At 42.5% G+C, this 16,036-nt stretch overlaps 1 protein-coding gene across 3 annotated transcripts in view; it reads left to right on the top strand.

Annotated features, from left to right (window-relative positions):
* TFG (trafficking from ER to golgi regulator) overlaps window positions 1–16,036 on the top strand; it is a 49,130-nt gene that overhangs the window by 12,878 nt on the left and 20,216 nt on the right. For all 3 annotated transcript variants that reach the window (XM_075852783.1, XM_075852782.1, XM_075852781.1), the window contains exons 2-3: window positions 4,733–4,942; window positions 9,422–9,505. In XM_075852783.1, the coding sequence (XP_075708898.1) occupies window positions 4,759–4,942; window positions 9,422–9,505 (268 nt within the window). In that variant the 5' untranslated portion in view covers window positions 4,733–4,758. The remainder of the gene's footprint in view (window positions 1–4,732; window positions 4,943–9,421; window positions 9,506–16,036) is intronic.

Here is a 16,036-nt window from a genome sequence, read left to right as displayed (position 1 = left end):
AAAGGTATTTTTTACTTTATTGTTACTTCAGTGAACTATATAATTTACTCATATTGTGGGAGCACAATTAGATTTCTATCAAACTAGACAGTGAAATTAGATCACTATGTGCAGCCACATACACACACATTAAAGAGGCTCTGTCACCAGATTTTGCAACCCCTATCTCCTATTGCAGCAGATCGGCGCTGCAATGGAGATAAGAGTAACGTTTGCAGGTAAGTAGCTACATCGACTTACCTGCAAACGCCGATGCTGCTGCAGAATCAAATGTAGCCTCTAGTGCCGATGTGTCCTCGCTGGTCCGACACGATGCAGGACCTGGGGCAGGAAGTGAGTGACGTCACAGCGTGATCTCTCGAACACGTCTGCACTGCCAGAAGCTGGGCGTTGTGAAGAGAAGTGGATGATACTTCTATACACAACGCCCAGCTAGTAAAAAAGTAAAAACGCCCAGATGTACATACACAATACACGCCCAGATGTACATACACAATACACGCCCAGTTGTACTTTTACTGTAAACACGCCCAGTTGTACTTTAGAAAGCCTCATTTACATAAATATAAAAACGGTCATAACTTGGCCAAAAATGCTAGTTTAAAAAAAAAAAAAAAACTTTACTCTTATCTACATTGCAGCGCCGATCTGCTGCAATATGAGATAGGGGTTGCAAAATCTGGTGACAGAGCCTCTTTAAAGAGGCTCTGTCACCAGATTATAAGTGCCCTATCTCCTACATAATCTGATTGGAGCTGTAATGTAGATAACAGCAGTGGTTTTTATTTTGACCAATCCGCCTCATACACTTCTTATTGTTCCAGCCCATTGTTAGTGTGATTGTGCAGTGAAAGAAGCTGGGCTGGAACAATGAGAAGTGTATGTCACTGATTTGTCAGCGTCATACACTTCTCTGTACAACGCCCAGTTGGTCATTAAGAAATTAATTAGCATAAATCAAAAATTGCTCATAACTTGCTCAAAATTGATCAGATTATGTAGGAGATAGGGTATTTATAATCTGGTGACAGAGCCTCTTTAACATTACTGAAGTGTACAGAGAGTTAATAGACATCACTTCCAGCCAGGACGTGATGTCTATTCAGAATCCTGACACTTCGGTAACGTTTGTGTGAGATTTACAGCAAGGCAAGCGTAATCTCGTGAGATTACGCTGTAAATGACAGCCCAGTATGATCTCGTTGTTATGTAAATCACACACAAACGTTAGCGAAGTGTCTGCATTGTGAATAGACAACACGTCCTGGCTGGAGGTGATCGCTATTCACGGTCAGGACACTTCAGTAACGTTAGTGTTCTTACTAGATCACTATGTGCAGCCACATACACAATGTGCTGTGTAAATGAATGGGGAGAAGTGTATGACGCTGATTGGTCACTGATTTGTCAGCGTCATACACTTCTTTACAACGCACACTTGGTCAAAAAGTAAAACACACCCAGTTGGGCATTAAGAAACTCATTAGCATAAAGCTAAAATAGGACATAACTTTTTCTAAATAAAATACATTGCTGTTATCTACATTACAGCACCGATCACGTCATGTACAAGATAGGCCACTTATAATGTGGTGACAGAGCCTCTTTAAAAAAATAAATTAAAAACAATGTCGTGTTTTCGTGCAGCTCTCATGAAAAGTGAACAAAGCCTAAAATGCAGGATCCACCTGTAATCTATGAAATCTAAATTATGAACTTAGATGTGATGGATAAGGGCTTGTCCACACGTAATGGAATTGTTGCAGAAATTTTCTACAGCAATTCCGTTTAAAGTAGCAGGTATTCCGCTGCGGATAAAACGCGCCATTTCCTTAGTTTTTATTGCTGCAGAAAATGGTGTGGATTTTGCAGTGTTTTTCTCACTGTTGAAAGATGGTGATATCTCCTCAGAAAAAAGCAGCCGTTTTTGGAGCGTCTTTTTTAGTCATTGAAAAACTGCTCCAAAAGCGGCTGAAGAAGTGACATGCACTTTTTTGCTGGCGTTTTTTTTTACGCGTCGTATTACGGCCCGATTAACGGCTGAAAATAAGCCATTTGAGCATATCCTAAGTTTTCATTACATTTTCAGAATGATCTACTGTGTTGCCCACTAATGAAAGCAGCAAGTGTTATTTGACTGTACAGGGGAAAAATTGCAAGCTTTCCACATGATTAGGGCTGTTTCAGACGTGCGTGGCGTTTTTGCGCACGCAAAACACGTGGCGTTTTGCCTGCGCAAAAGCCACTAACCTGCTCCGTGAGGCAGCATCATATGGATGCGCGGCTGCGTGCTTTGCGCGCAGCCGCCATCATTATGACACGCCATTTGGATGTTTGTAAACAGAAAAGCACGTGGTGCTTTTCTGTTTACATTCATCCTTTTGACAGCTGGTGCGCGAAACAGGCAGTTCGCACGGAAGTGCTTCCGTGCGACCTGCGTGGTTTTCACGCACCCATTGACTTCAATGGGTGCGTGATGCGCGAAATACGCGGAGATATTGACCATGTCGTGCTTTTTGCTCAGCGGACAAACGCTGTGCAAAAAGCACGGACGGTCTGTACTGCCCTATAGACTTGTATTGGTCTGTGCGTGGCGCGTGAAAACCACGCGGCCCGCACGGACGCAATACACGTTCGTGTGAATCCAGCCTTAGCATGAGAAAAACTGGTTCTTAAATGAAAGCTGCAACTTAAGCGCCTCCAGTTTTGCCAAACCTAGCACATAATACACAGTCGAGTCACATTTTTTTGACCACCAGCTAATATCCACAGTGACCGCCGTGTGCACCACGGACAGCAGCTAGACGGGCTGGGAGTGATGCAATAAGGTGCCGGTAGGTTGTCTCCGGAGCCATGCTGACTGCTGTGTATCCCACATTTTCTGGAGGGTGTGGGGCAGGATCCATAGAACGAACCAGATGATCGAGGTGGTCCCTCAAATGCTCAATTGGGTTCAAGTCTGGTGAATTAGGCGGTCAGGAAAGTACTTGGAAGTCTTGGTCATGCTCTACCAACCACTGTCGGACATAACTAGCCGTGTGACATGTCGCATTCTCTTGCTGGAAGATTCCATCTGCCCCAGGGAAGACCAACCGCATGTATGGGTGGATGTCATCTGCAATAATTGATTCACGCCCAAATCTGTTCAGAGTGCCTTCCACATGGATGAGTGGGCCCAGAGAATGCCGCGAAAAAAAATTCCTCAGATCATAACACTGCTGCCCCCAGCTTGTGTTCTTCCAGCAATGGTTGCAGGGTGTTTGTTCTGTGTTTCTCACCTGACATCGTCCATCCGTTCGATGAAGTAGAAAACGTGACTCCTCGGAGAAGGCAACCCTTTGCATATCATCGGTGGTCCAATTGCAAAACACCCTCATTAGCATAGAAGCAGTGACCATCTGTCTGCTTCGGAGCCCCATACGCAAGTAGGGTTTGCTGTACTGTTATAGACACACGTCTGGTAGTCCCCTGGTTGATTCTTCCTTTTTTAGCTGCTCCACTGTAGCGTGTCGTTCTGCCCTTGCGCACCTTCGTATCAGACTTTCACCTCTCACATCGCACGCCGGTTATTCCCAGTGGTGCCATTTGTCCACTCACGATACTTTCACCACAGCAGCACGCGAGCCGTTCACAAACTGCGCTGTTTGAGAAATACTTTTACACATTGCAACAACAAGGGATATGTCTTCAGACAGCTTATCGCACACCTTTTATATGCCTACCACAGCACATCACTTCCTTCATGGGCCACGCGCTGTCAACGTCAAAAGTAGGAGGTGGTCATAATAATGTAACTCAACTGTGTATATAAGGCTGTATTTACGCACGCACGCAAACACGTCTAAGAAATCCGAAATATATCTGCATCATCCCTTTGGACCTCCAAGAAGTGGACTGCTATGCTGCACCCTTGAAAATCTAGTTTAGCTTGGTGTGCCACTTTTAAAGGAGGTGACCAGTTAGGAAACCCATTTCTGTTAACAGGTCCATCAGAGGATGCTGCTACACCCTCATGATCAGCTGTGTGCTGCAGGCTAAATTATGCTTTATGTGGCACCCTCTGGCTGATGGGGTAGTCCTGAATGGGGAACCCCCCTATTACAGAAGCCCTAATAACTGCGATGGAAAACCAGACAACCCTTTTAAATATGGGCAACTTGTCAGTTATGCGGGGACCAATAAGTATTAGCAGTGTACAGTATGTGAGTATACTCGCTAATATACATTCCAGTCCCCTGTAGCGCTGATTCTCAGGTTTTAAGTGATGCTAAACAGAAAGATGTGTTTTATTAGTAACTATGACGTGCTGATCAAGTTGTTACTTCAGGTTGTTTATGTTGACTCTACCAAATTGATCATTTAAAAATTTTCTTCAGTTTACTCTCACAGTATGATACAGTAGATGGAGTGCGTTAATTTTCTGGGCACAGATTTATATAACATACTGTATTTTGTCTAGAGGTTTATTGGGTTGATCGCCACGGCACTATTGCCCTTACTCTGTCAATTTTCTCTGTTCATCCGGTCGTAGCCATAGCGGTATGGTATAGCTTTCATATATCTACATACTGTAAATCTTTTCATATTTACAAATTATCAGGGTAGAGGCGTGGTCGTCTGTTATGTGAACTCATTTTACATGTATATCACCTATTTAACTTGTTCTTTTCAAAACCATAAGGAATTAATCTTGAAATATCTTAATGTCTTCTTTTTTTTGTTCTTTATAAAGCTGCCTCAGTCATCACAGAATCCACCATGAATGGACAATTAGACTTAAGCGGCAAGCTGATCATTAAAGCTCAGCTTGGGGAAGACATCCGTAGGATTCCCATTCACAATGAGGATATCACTTATGATGAACTGGTCTTGATGATGCAGAGGGTTTTCCGAGGAAAGCTCTTGACTAATGATGAAGTTACCATCAAATATAAAGATGAAGGTACGTTGCTCAATGCTGGCATTAAACTGTTCACGAAGCTGCACACTACAGGCTCAACAGGTGGAGCAGACTTCTGTGCAGAGAATGTTATGGGCTGTTTCTGTATCTTTCATAAAGCTTAATAGAGAGTGACTTCATATGCGAGGCCAGCTCTCTAGAGTACCCATTACTCGTTCTCAAGATTGTCAGGGCCACTAGTGATTGGACCCCCATCACTCCGTTGTTTATGGCATTTCCAATTTGTTCCACAGATGTTAATTGTGGGTAAATCCCTTTCAATAATTGCATATGACCACTTAGTCACAGGCCTAAAGCCAGAATAAATCTCTGGTTCAAAGTTACCCATCTCTAGCAAAATATTGTATATGATATTATTACACTCAAGAAAGGCTTCCAGGCACCTCCTGAACTCTAACCCCTTAATGACCACCCATATGCCTTTTTCACGGCAGTCATTAAGGGTACTTCTGCCACAGCGGCGTGAAAATGCGGCGCTCTGACATAAGCCACACACAGGTGTCGGCTAGCGCGGGTATTGGGCTGTCTAAAGACAGCTGGGCTCCTGCTCTATCGGGTGGGATTGAAGTAACCCCTTAGGTGCCGCAGTCCATTACAACCGCGGCAAGTGGTTTCACAGTAAGGGGGCTCCCTCTGTCACCTCCACGACGCTATTGCGGGGTGCTGATTTTTTTTTTATGGCAACTGAAGGCCTAACAAAGCCCCCCCCCCCCCGCCTGCCTGTTATGCACGCCTATTAGGCCCTGCCAAATAATAGGATGACTGTCTGTTTTACACTGACGGTCATAATACATTGCAATACAGAAGCATTACAGTTTACTATAAAGTCAAAATGATCATATAGTGACGTACCCTAGTGGGACTAATAAAACTGAAATAATATTTGAACACCGTTTCATAATAAATAAATGAGAAATCCCAAGTAAAGAAAAAAAATAATGAAAAACCCACTTTATTATTACAAAATGCTTTATTATGGAAGAACGAAAACATTTTTAAAAAGCTACACGTAATTGGTATTGCCACGTCTGTGACAATCTGAACTATAAAGCGTTCACCATGCGGATTAAATAAGGTTACAGTTTTAAATATAAATAAAAAGCAATGCCGAAATAGTTTTCTATTCATCCAAACTTTCAAATAAATGTGGTGAAAAGCGATCAAAAAGGGCGTAGGTACCCCAAAAACTACAGATTGTCCTGCCGAAAATAAACCCTCATACAGCTACATTGGAGGTAAAATAAAAAAAGTTATGGCTCTTAGTATATGGTGAGAAAAAAAATAAAATAGAAAGTGTTTTTCCAGTGTGTAGAAGTAGTAAAAACGAAACCAATTTGGTATCGCCGTAATTGTAACAAACCGGAGAATAAAGTTGTTGCTTATGCCACGCGGTAAAATGGCATATATTTAAGACGCCAAAAAGAATGGTGTGATTTTTCATTTATTTTTTTTTTTTTCCCCTTACACCCCCAAAAAAAAACACGACCGTAAAAAAACATCAGTTTTTGGGGACCGCAATTGCGGTCTGCAAAAATGGACCCATTCACTTTCATTGAACGTGGACACCTTTCCGTAGCGCTACGGATGGGTGTCCGTGCCGTAGAAATGTTCCGAAAATTATGTAAAATGTCAGCTTTTTTTTGCATGATTGCGGGCACGGTCGTGTGCATGGGGCCTTAATCAATAAAATTATATGTACACCAAAATTGGTGCCATTTAAAATTGCAACTTGAAAAAAAAAAAAACAAGCCCTCATACGCTTATGTTTATTGAAGAATAAAAAGGTCTGGCGTTTAAAATGCAGCAAACAAAAAAAGTGTAAAAATAATTTCATCGTTAAGGCCTAAAATAGGTTGGCCGCTAAAGGGCTAAGTGCTTCACCATGACGGCTTTCTCTGACAGAAAGTTCCATAGTGTCACTGCTCTTACAGTAAAGAATCCTCTTCTATGTTTGTATAGAAACCACCTTTCCTGTAGAAGATGACCCCTTGTTAGTCTTGTGTATAAATAGATTGTGGGAGGGATCTCTGTATTGACCTTTGATATAAAATATATATTCGTTATTAAGTTGTCTTTTTTTTTTTTCTAAACTGAAGAACCACAATCTTGATCTTTCTGGCCACTGCGTTTTATCCAAAACTGTTCTTCTCAATATCAACCCATTCTTTACCTTCAGGATTTTGTCGTTGGAGCATTGCTTGGCTTCCTTTTATTAATGCCTGGATTAAATGTTTTCAGTCCTAATGTACATTTAAATATTGTAAGCAAATACCCGGCCAACATTTAATCATGCCACATCATCAAACCGCGTGGAAATGTAAACGAACAAATCTTTCCACAAGGTGGAGCTAGCAGGACGTGCACTTCAGAAATTGAGCGTCATCTCACCACATTCTGGTTTGCATGTTATTAAAGCGTTTGTTCTTTTCTGACCTGATAATTTTTCCAGATTCACAGGGTATATTGCTGTTTAGTTTACATAGTAACTGTTGTGGGCTATAAAGAGAACCTTTCACCTGCCCATACATGTTAAGCATGTAATAGGCCGGGCTGCACAAACCCTGGGGCACTTTAAACATTTTTCCTATCCTTCTCCGTTATTTAGTTATCGGTGCCGTTATATTTGGCACCCGATATTTAAAGAGGCTCTGTCACCAGATTCTCAAACCGCTATCTCCTATTGCATGTGATCGGCGCTGCAATGTAGATAACAGTAACGTTTTTTTTAATTTTTAAAAACGATCATTTTTGGCCAAGTTATGAGCAATTTTATATTTATGCAAATGAGCCTTTCTAATGGACAACTGGGCGTGTATTGTGTTTTTACCAAGTGGGCGTGTATTTTGTTTGTAACATCTGGGCGTGTTTACTTGTTTTACTAGCTGGGCGTTGTGAATAGAAGGGTATGTCAGCATCATATGTCAGCATCATCCACTTCTATTCACAACGCCCAGCTAGTAAAACAAGTAAACACGCCCAGATGTTACAAACAAAATACACGCCCACTTGGTAAAAACACAATACACGCCCAGTTGTCCATTAGAAAGGCTCATTTGCATAAATATAAAATTGCTCATAACTTGGCCAAAAATGATCGTTTTAAAAAAAAAACAAAAAAAAACGTGCCTGTTATCTACATTGCAGCGCCGATCACATGCAATAGGAGATAGGGATTTGAGAATCTGGTGACAGAGCCTCTTTAAATAACCCCCTGAATTGGCAATGGGGCGTCTAACATCGCTGTGACACTGTCCAATCCGCTACGGACAGTATCACAGCAAGAGCTGGAGAGGTGTGTGCGCGCAGGTGTGCAGCTGGGCGCAGTGCGAGCTCACACGCGCACGCTCTCACTCTTCGGCTCTCGGCAGACAAGCTGAACGAGACTGATCTCTTGTGAGAGATCAGTCTTGTCCTTGTCTGCCAAGAGCTGAGAAGTGAGTGAGAGCATGTGCGCGCACAGCTCCGATGCTGCCAAAGATACTCCCGCCGCCATGGAACAGAAGAAGAATTCACATTATTCTTCTCATTTGTTCCATGGTGACGGCGGAGCTGTGCGTGCTCGCGCACATGCTCTCCTCTCTCCAGCGCTTGCTGTGGCATTGTCTATAGCTGATTGGACAGTGTCACAGCGATGTTACACGCCCCCTTGCCAATTACACGCCCCATTGACCGTTCAGGGGGTTATTTTAATATCGGGCGCCAAATATAACGGCACCGATATCTAAATGACGGAGAAAGATAGGAATAAAATGTATAGTGATACAGGGTTTGTGCAGCCCAACCTATTACATGCTGTACGTGTATGGGCAGGTGAAAGGTTCTCTGTAATCGTGAGGCTGAGGTGGCCCATACAATCTTAAAATTACCTGGTAAAAATTCACAGTTCCACAGATAAGATTATAATCTCATCATATGGGATTTTTTTCACATAGAGATTCCTTTTAGGACACTGGAAGGTAAGCATTGGTGGACACAGTTAAAAAAAATAAAATTACTAAATGAGAATTTACTTTACACCTGCGATGTAATGCCAAATTGGTGCGTGTGTTATTTGGGAAAGATCTGCCAAATATTTAATGTATATTGGGGTCTCCTAACTCTTGCCCCCTCCCCCAAAGGCAGATACTTTGTTCTTGCAGGATAGATGTTTGGCAGTGGCTTATTCCCCTTTCCTATTGAAAAACCATGCATGCTGAGCAGAACCTACTTGCATGTTTGTGGGTCTGGCGGAATAGCTAGGAATGAGCGTTCGGCCGAGTACCATCTCAAGCCTGTGGTCAGTTTAACAGCATTGAAGATACAGGGACATGCAGCCGCTACTACAATTTGCTTTGAAAATACTTCATAAGCCACCATTCTGTTCAGGCTGACTATTATATAAATGACATATTTTGAGTTGTGTAATCTGATGTCCTCACCCTGCCTCCTGTAATTCATTCTTTTTTTTTTTTTTATCTACAGATGGAGACCTTATAACTATTTTTGACAGCTCTGATTTGTCATTTGCCATACAATGCAGCAGGATCTTGAAACTGACTCTGTTTGGTAGGTGGTTGCTTTTTTGCAACATTTATCATTGACCTTTTTTTTGTAAGACTTATTCCACCTGGACAAAACTTGTAGCCCTATGCCGCGTTACCTGCATCATTATCCTTAAATTTATTTGTCCCTACTTCTTATCTTTTAACCCCTGTCCTCTCCGCTCATGCATTATTCGTGCCTTTTTCTGTTCTGCATCACAGGATGAGCCTTTGTGCTGCACAGAGTGCCTGCTGGTTACCACAGTTAGGGCTTATTCAGACTAACAGGATATACGTCCGTGCAACGCGCGTGATTTTCACGCGCGTCGCACCGACCTATATTAGTCTATGGGGCAGTGCAGACAGTTGCGTGATTTTTAGTCCGCTGCGAAAAACTCACGACATGTCCTATCTTTGTGCGGAATTCGCGCATCACGCACCCATTGAAGTCAATGGGTGCGTGAAAATCACGTGCACCACACAGAAGCACTTCTGTGGGACGAGCGTGATTCGCGCAACAGCTGTCAAACTATGAATGAAAAGCACTACGTGCTTTTCTGTTTACAAACATCCAAACGGAGTGTCCTAATAATGGTGGCTGCGCGAAAATCACGCAGCCGGGCATCATACGGGGCTGACACACGGAGCTGTTAAGTGCCTTTTGCGCATTTTACGCCTGGAATTACGCCTGAAAAACGCCCCTAATATGCCTACAAACATCTGCCCATTGCTTTCAATTGGAATTACGATGTTCTGTTCCCACGAGCCTTTATTTTATGCGTCGCTGTCCAAATACGGCGTTTAAAACGACGGCTCGTCAAAAGAAGTGCAGGAAAAAAAATGTCTGAAAATCAGCAGCTGTTTTCGCCTGAAAACAGCTCCATATTTTTAGACTTTTTTTGGTCACTGGGTGTGGACATACCCTCATTGTGTGTCTTACATGGATAGGCAGAGTGGTCACTAGCATAGGAATTTATTAAAGGGAACCGGTTACTAGATTTTAGGAGACTAAAACATCAGCATGTCGTTCTACTCCTGGGCAATAGCGTCCTAAACATGGTGCCTTCAAAACGGTCTGTTATAGCATTAGTCAAAAGAAAAACATTCTAATAGAGCGTGCGCTGTATGTAAATTATCAGAGAAGAGTCTTGAGAGGAGTCCTATGGCATCCTGCAGATGCTCTGCTGAAGCCAGTACACCTGGACTTCTCGGGATTCTTCTCTGGTAATTCACATACAAGGTACTATCTTCACTATATTTAGCTGCGTTTGCCATATTATGGACTACTGCAACCAAAACAAACATTGCTTTCTACCAATTAGAGCTGTTGTTTTGTATATGTGCCTATGAAGTCTTAAAGGGGCTGTCTCATGGAGACATTCGTTGTCCATATGCACTATTCGGACCTACGAAAGCCATAGAGGGGAGGGGGTGACTGGTCAGGACCTCCCCTCTGTGAACCCAGCCCGTCCATGGGGTCGGGGGGGGGGGGGAGTTTGGGCATTTGAAAAATAAAAATTCTTTGCATTATGTTTTATGTATTTTTAATGCAGATGGATCTAAACTTCATAAAATAAAGACCTTTTTGCATCAAAGATCACTAGTACATAATATTTTGGGGATAGGAGATTGGCCATTTTAGTTTATAGCAAAGATTTACATTAAACAAATGTCCCCTCCTGTATTAATAATGGGGATAATTGTCAGGTGCATATAAAGATCTACCAGTAGGTGGTGCAAGATTCACATTGTCCAGAATTAGTAACATTGTATCCCATATCCTGCTGAAATGGAACTATGTGTACAAAATCTATGTATTGTGCACTCTTAAATCTAGTCTAAAGAGAAGTAAATACAAAAACTGCTTCAGAGTACTGTGAAGTAATACACATGCATATGTGGCTTTTCTTTTTAATTTCTCTAATTCGATACATATATTCAGTTAGGCTTCGTTAGGGGCCTCCGTCACAGATCTGGACGAAAATACCGGAAACAATAGCGCAGTTTGCTTTGCTATTGCTTTTTGGTGAAACATTGGGTACCTTGACAGAACTCCAATGAAAAACTACATTCAATTCGATGGGCTCAATCAGGCACCGATGGTGTCCGTTGTACAACGGAACTGGTGCTTCCGGTATTTTCGTTTTTCTGCTCCTCTGATGAAGCAGAACGGAAAAACAAACGCAGATGTGAACAGAGCCTTAACTCCGACCTGCATGGGGACACAACTGTACGTCCTGGCGAGAGGTTTCTTGCTGCATCAGGACGTACAGTTATTGAACTCTTCCTGGAGCTCACTGGCATAACGGACAGTGTCCGGGAACAGGGAGATCCGCTGTTACCAATGGCTGACATCCCCTTTCATCGGCAATGGACCAGTCATAGCGGTCCAAAGCCGGCGATCGGTGGATCTGTACAGATCTACCGATCACGGTGCATTTCAGTCTAAAAGTGTTCCCGCTACTTGTAGTGTACTGGGAGCGGTAACTTCTATGTCCTGCCTGTGTCCCTTGTGACCGGCGATGGACCAATAGCAGTCGTCCATTGGCGGCGATCGCTGTGATTGGCGGGTCTGTTTAAACCCACCAATCAGTTTTTTTTAAAAAATTTATATGTTTTTTTTTCCCCAGGGTGGGTGAAAAATATAGGTGACAGGCTCTGATCTTATAGTTAGTGAAGAGATCAGAACCTGTGCCGTTTTCTGTCCCTCGTAGTAAAAAAAAAAAAAGCACTTAACTCCTTCCATGCCTCCTCTCTGTTCCCAGTGTCTGACCCCTCCACCTCCCCAGTGTATAAGGGACAAATTATTATTTATTATATATATATATATATATATATATATATATATATATATATATATATATATCCATAATTCACTTAAAAGAAAATGTAGATTTAGTTCTTAGGTAGTTGTCTAGTTCGTTTACGTCAATCCGTCACCATAGTTGTCAATCCGTCAGTGTCAATCCCTCACCACCAATTAGTCGCGACAGTCCGTTAGCTTGACAGTCCGTCAGCTTAGAAATTCAGTGTCACTAATTGTTATAAAAAAATAAAATGGTTTGTCAGTGTTAGCTTTAGTTAGTGTTTTATGTGAAAAAAAAATAATGTAAAAAAGCGTGTGTTAGCTAGCGATTTAATGTATTTCTGGGAACAAAATAAATCTGTTATACAACTGTTTGTTACAGTTCTACGTGTGTGTGTGTATGTATATATATATATATATATATATATATATATAATGTATGTGCGCGCGCAATGGCAGCGAGACTTTACACTACAAAAGAGGCGTATGCCATGATCATGTAGAGTTATGAAGGACCAGAATTCATACTCTCGTCCTCATCCTCCAGTAACCATGAGAAACCTCCTCGCAGCTGCAGGAGGGTTTGTGCCTAGGTTCTGCCTGACACTGGAACTGCCAGCTCGGATTGGTCGCCCCCAACTAATTACACCCCCCCCAAATCCCAGAATTTACTGCTGCGGCAGGAATTCATGTGCAGACAGAAGGGTTGCCTGTAATTTTTTATTTTTTTTTAAAAATTGTTTAAGATGGACCAAACCAACCTTTACGCCCAGCAATTTATTTTGGAACACCCCCAACTCCTTTCATGCCCAGCCCAATAGGTGGCATTCCACTAATTGTGCCGAAAAGCAAAAATATTTGGGCAAGTCTACAATATGGGTCTCCCTAAAAAGCCCAAATTGTGAGAGCCTGCTGGTCCGAGGACAACTTCTATCTGTGTCCCCTGTACCGCAATACAATGACCAGACCCTGCTTTAAAGGGAATGTGTCGCCAGAATTTTTTTTTTTTTTTACTTAAACAATTATTATTTAAGTGATTACACATTGTTTTAATATTTTCACAAGTCAGGCAATATTATAAATTAGATTCTAATTTATAACATTTCCATGTGCTGGCCACTAGAGGGAGCTGTTCCCAAAATTGCAGCATGGTCAATGTGGTAAAGCAACCTCACTTCTTTATGCTGCAGATTTGGGGTAGACACACTCTCTAGTGTCCTCACACAATCCCCCCTCCTTTATTCTGGCTAGTGCCAGGAGAAGGAGGGGCTTGGATCTTCAAACCTCCTACACTGTGTGCCGCCATTTTCTGAGCGACTGCACAGTGTAGGAGGATTAGATACAGTGCTCAGCAGATAGTATAACACGAACATAATACACACATCACCTACACGAACATAAATTACCTTCTCCTGCCGCTGCCACCTCCGCTCCTATTCCTTGCGCCTTCGCTTCCTTGAACATATGGCCGGAAGCCGCGGCCGGAAGTCGTCATCTTACTGTCCGGCAGTGGCTTCCGGTCCACATGAAAATTGGCGCCGGATTTCACTCTGCTTCGTTTTGGTCTGTGTGGGAGCGGCGCATGCGCCGTTCCCACACAGATGGCGTACGCTTCAGAGAATGCAACGGCTCCCGCTCGCATTCTCTATGGGGTTGTATGTGCCGTATTCCATCTCTGTATGTGTTGTTAATCGACACATACAGAGATGAAAAAAAATGGCAGCCCCCATAGAGAAGTAAAAGTAAGAACAAAGTAAAAAGTATAACCTGAGAACACAAATAAATAAAATGGATGTTAATATCATATTAAAAGCAATATGATAAAAAAATATATAGAAAGTTTTTTAACCCTTCAGGCATTTCACAGGAATTAAAGCAAAGTGGAAATGAAATTTGCAAATTTCATTTTTTCTGCTGAATTTCAATTTTATAAAAAAAAATTCTGTAACACAGAAGGTTTTACCAGAGAAACACTACTAAATATGTATTGTCCAGATTCTGCAGTTTTTAGAAATGTCCCACATGTGGCCCTACTGCGCTCGTGGACTAAAACACAAGCCCCAGAAGCAAAGAAGCACCTAGTGCATTTTGAGGCCTCTTTTTTTTTTATTAGAATATATTTTAGGCAGCATGCCAGGTTTGAAGAGGTGTTGAGGTATCAAAACAATGGAAACCCACCAGAAGTGACCCCATTTTGGAAATTACACCCCTCAAGGAATTCATTTATGGTTTTTGTTATCATTTTGACCGCACAGTTTTTTCACAGCACCTATTTGAATTGGGCTGTGAAATGAAAAAAATGATATTTTTTCCAATAAGATGTCATTTTTGATCAAAATTTCTTATTTTCACAAGGAACAACATACCCCATCTTGTTGCCCAATTTGTCCTTGGTGCGGCAATACCCCATTTGTGGTGATAAACTGCCCTTTGGGCCCATTGGAGGGCTCAGAAGGAAAGGAGCGCTATGTGTTTGTTGGAATCCAGATTTTGCTGGATTGGTTTTCGGGTGCCATGTCGCATTTGCAGAGCCCCAGAGGTATCAAAGCAATGGAAACCCACCAGAAGTGACCCTATTTTGGAAACTACACCCCTCAAGGAATTCATTTATGGTTTTTGTTATCATTTTGACCGCACAGTTTTTACACAGCACCTATTTGAATTGGGCTGTGAAATGAAAAAAATGATATTTTTTCCAATAAGATGTCATTTTTGATCAAAATTTCTTATTTTCACAAGGAACAACATATCCCATTTTGTTGCCCAATTTGTCCTTAGTGCGGCAATACCCCATTAGTGGTGATAAACTGCCCTTTGGGCCCATGGGAGGGCTCAGAAGGAAAGGACCACCATTTGGCCTACTGGAGCTTTTCTGGTGCTAAGTCATGTATGCAGAAGCCCCTGAGGTACCAGTACAGTTGAAACCCCCGAGAAGTGACCCCATTTTAAAAACTACACCCCTTAAGACATTCATCTAGAGGTGTAGTGAGCATTTTGACCCCACAGGTACTGTGTAAAAGATAATGCGCAGCAGATGGTGCAGAGTGAGATTTGCAATTTTATATATATATATGGCATGTCAGTGTCCGATATAGTGTGCCCAGCATGCGCCACCGGAGATCTACACCCCTTAAATTGTAATGTGGGTTCTCCTGGGTACGGCAATACCCTACATGTGGCTGTTATCAGCTGCCTGGGCATACGGCAGGGCTCAGAAGGGAAAGATGAGGGGGGTAAGCTGTGCGGAGTGCATCAGGGTAAATTAAAAATCAAGGGATGTATGATACATTTTAAAACAATCTTTTATACAGAGCCCTGGTTTTTCGGGACACGTGTCACATTGGTATATTGTGACTTTCCTTATCCCCCTCTTATAGCAGACTCTGCACCTCTTTTGACTCTTTCCCTTTCCACCGGTTTGGGGAACTTCTCCTGGAAAGTGTTGCCCTGGTACGATGCGTGTGGCCTCGCTTCCAGAAGTACTGGTTGCCCCCCCTTCCTGGTCCCTAAAGATTAGATCTTGAAATTCCAGGAAAGTTCCCCTCTGTCCTGCACATCGACGTAGCACGTACGCATTGTACAAAGCCATCTGTATGATGTGCCCGGCCAGCTTCTTATACCACACCGCATGGCGCTGCAGGGCTTCAGGACTTGATTTGACAAGTCCATCCCTCCCATGTACCTATTGTAGTCCAGGATGCAGTCTGGTTTGGGGGTGGCCTTCCCTTCATATATCCTAAATCTGTAGGT

This window comes from Rhinoderma darwinii, chromosome 2 (genome assembly GCF_050947455.1).
Source record: "Rhinoderma darwinii isolate aRhiDar2 chromosome 2, aRhiDar2.hap1, whole genome shotgun sequence".
NCBI lineage: Eukaryota > Metazoa > Chordata > Amphibia > Anura > Rhinodermatidae > Rhinoderma > Rhinoderma darwinii.
This window is presented reverse-complemented; position numbering and strand designations above follow the sequence as displayed.